The sequence below is a fragment of the Echinops telfairi genome, unplaced genomic scaffold, assembly GCF_000313985.2.
Source record: "Echinops telfairi isolate 266 unplaced genomic scaffold, ASM31398v2 ScPeMD7_7424;HRSCAF=8462, whole genome shotgun sequence".
Lineage (NCBI taxonomy): Eukaryota > Metazoa > Chordata > Mammalia > Afrosoricida > Tenrecidae > Echinops > Echinops telfairi.
In genome coordinates this window covers 24,737,631-24,739,343 of record NW_022111324.1, presented here as the reverse complement: position 1 = coordinate 24,739,343, position 1,713 = coordinate 24,737,631, and the positions used below count along the sequence as shown (strand labels likewise).

The 1,713-nt window shown below is 38.8% G+C and overlaps 1 protein-coding gene across 1 annotated transcript in view; it reads right to left on the bottom strand.

Annotated features, from left to right (window-relative positions):
* Nucleotides 1-1,713, bottom strand: part of DHX9 (DExH-box helicase 9) — a 42,088-nt gene that overhangs the window by 16,986 nt on the left and 23,389 nt on the right. Inside the window, exon 14 of the mRNA XM_045297987.1 lies at nucleotides 1,674-1,713. Within this exon, the coding sequence (XP_045153922.1) occupies nucleotides 1,674-1,713 (40 nt within the window). The remainder of the gene's footprint in view (nucleotides 1-1,673) is intronic.

The window sequence follows — 1,713 nt, the reverse complement described above, 5'->3', positions numbered from 1 at the left end:
AGAGTATAACTTTTCGTTGGTCTTTTTGAAGGCCCCTGCACTGTCAATAGGAATCCTCACTAATGACGACCATCACCTGACCAAGACAGTGTGTGCAGGTTTCTCCTTTACATGTAAGTTTATTCTGCTCGTCTGGCCCTACTCCTTTCTTATTCTTCAGTCTTTGGAAGCAATTCATTAACCAGCCTACTCAAGGTATATTTTGAGGTAGAGACTATATTCACGTAAATCTGAATGTTTCTAAATGGGAGACATGTCTCTATATTCAACTTACTTATATTAGGAGACTCACAAATACAAGAAAACTTCAAAAAGGTAGTGGAAATATTCCATTGTCCAGGTCCCAGAATTAGTTTTTTCTCCAAGATGTTCTGGTTCTTTTATTAAAAAAACAAAGATCCGGGAGGCTAGGAATGACCCTTCACCTGGGGTGTCACTGCTTTGGGCCCTCTGAGCAAAAAGAGCCAGGAACTAGGAAGACATTCAAGAAGTTTGGGAGCTTTTAAACAATTTTTTTGAAGCCCCCATTAAATGTATGTAAGCAGTGTAAACATAAACATTGTACTTATTTCTATGCTTCTGTAACTATCCACAACTAGCATAGTGACCAGATTTAAAGCGGGACACCATTGACTGGGGGGAGGGGGGGGGATGGATTCTTGATTAAAAATTTGGTCTATATGGACCAAATAAACCGTTCCCTAGCTTGTGCATTCTTTCCAAAAGTCGGGACTTTTTTAAAACACCAAAAATTGGGACTGTCCTGCAAAAAGCAGGTCTGGTCACTATAAACTAGCATCAAGTCAATGCTGGCTCATAGCAACCCTGTGTGTTTCTAAGACTTTAACCGTTTAGGGGAGCAGAAAGCACAATCTTTCTCCAGTGGAGCTGCTTGCTGGGTTTGAACTGTCAACATGTGGATTGCAGCCCAATGAGTATCCATATTTACTAAGTAGGTGTTCAATGCTGGTGTCTCAGACTTTAATTCAGAACCCATATCCCATCCTAAATTTCCCATGGGCATCACTCCAAGAGTAACAAACTGGCTCTCACCACCTACTTAATCCATTTACTTATTTTTCAGTCACAGTACACATATGCAGCAATTTGAGAACTATTAACCTGTGGCTCCTCCACTGGCTTGTATTTTATAGCTACCCTTCAAATTTAAATGCCCCCCTGATCACTCATTTCAACCTACAGTGCTAATCGTGTATGCTTATTCTCATGCCCTCTATTAGACTTTAGCATAATATATTTTAAAAATAAAACTTTGACTAAGGCTCATCTTAATCATGTGCTATCTCTGACTCATTAATTTGACCCTGGTTGCTTACAATTTTTAACAGGTGATGATTTACACCCCATGAACATCTACAGGTGATGATTTACACTTGATTACCCATTAGGATTTTAAAGCTAAGTTTGCCTATGCATAAAAGTCAGGAAATTTACTGATATATAACTCCTCGAGTAGTGAATGAAGCCTGATCCATTTCTCAGATTATCCTGAAAAACTACTAGTGAGAAACTCTCTTAAGAATGCTACACAGAATGCATTTGAAACCCTAAATTTGCCAGTATTTTAAATTATTGAACCAAACTCTAAGATTAACATAATCGAATTTCAAACACATTGCCACAGGTGCTAATATGTCCTCTCCAATATGTACCTTGTACTGGGAAGGTTCGTCCATAAACCTCAATGATGGG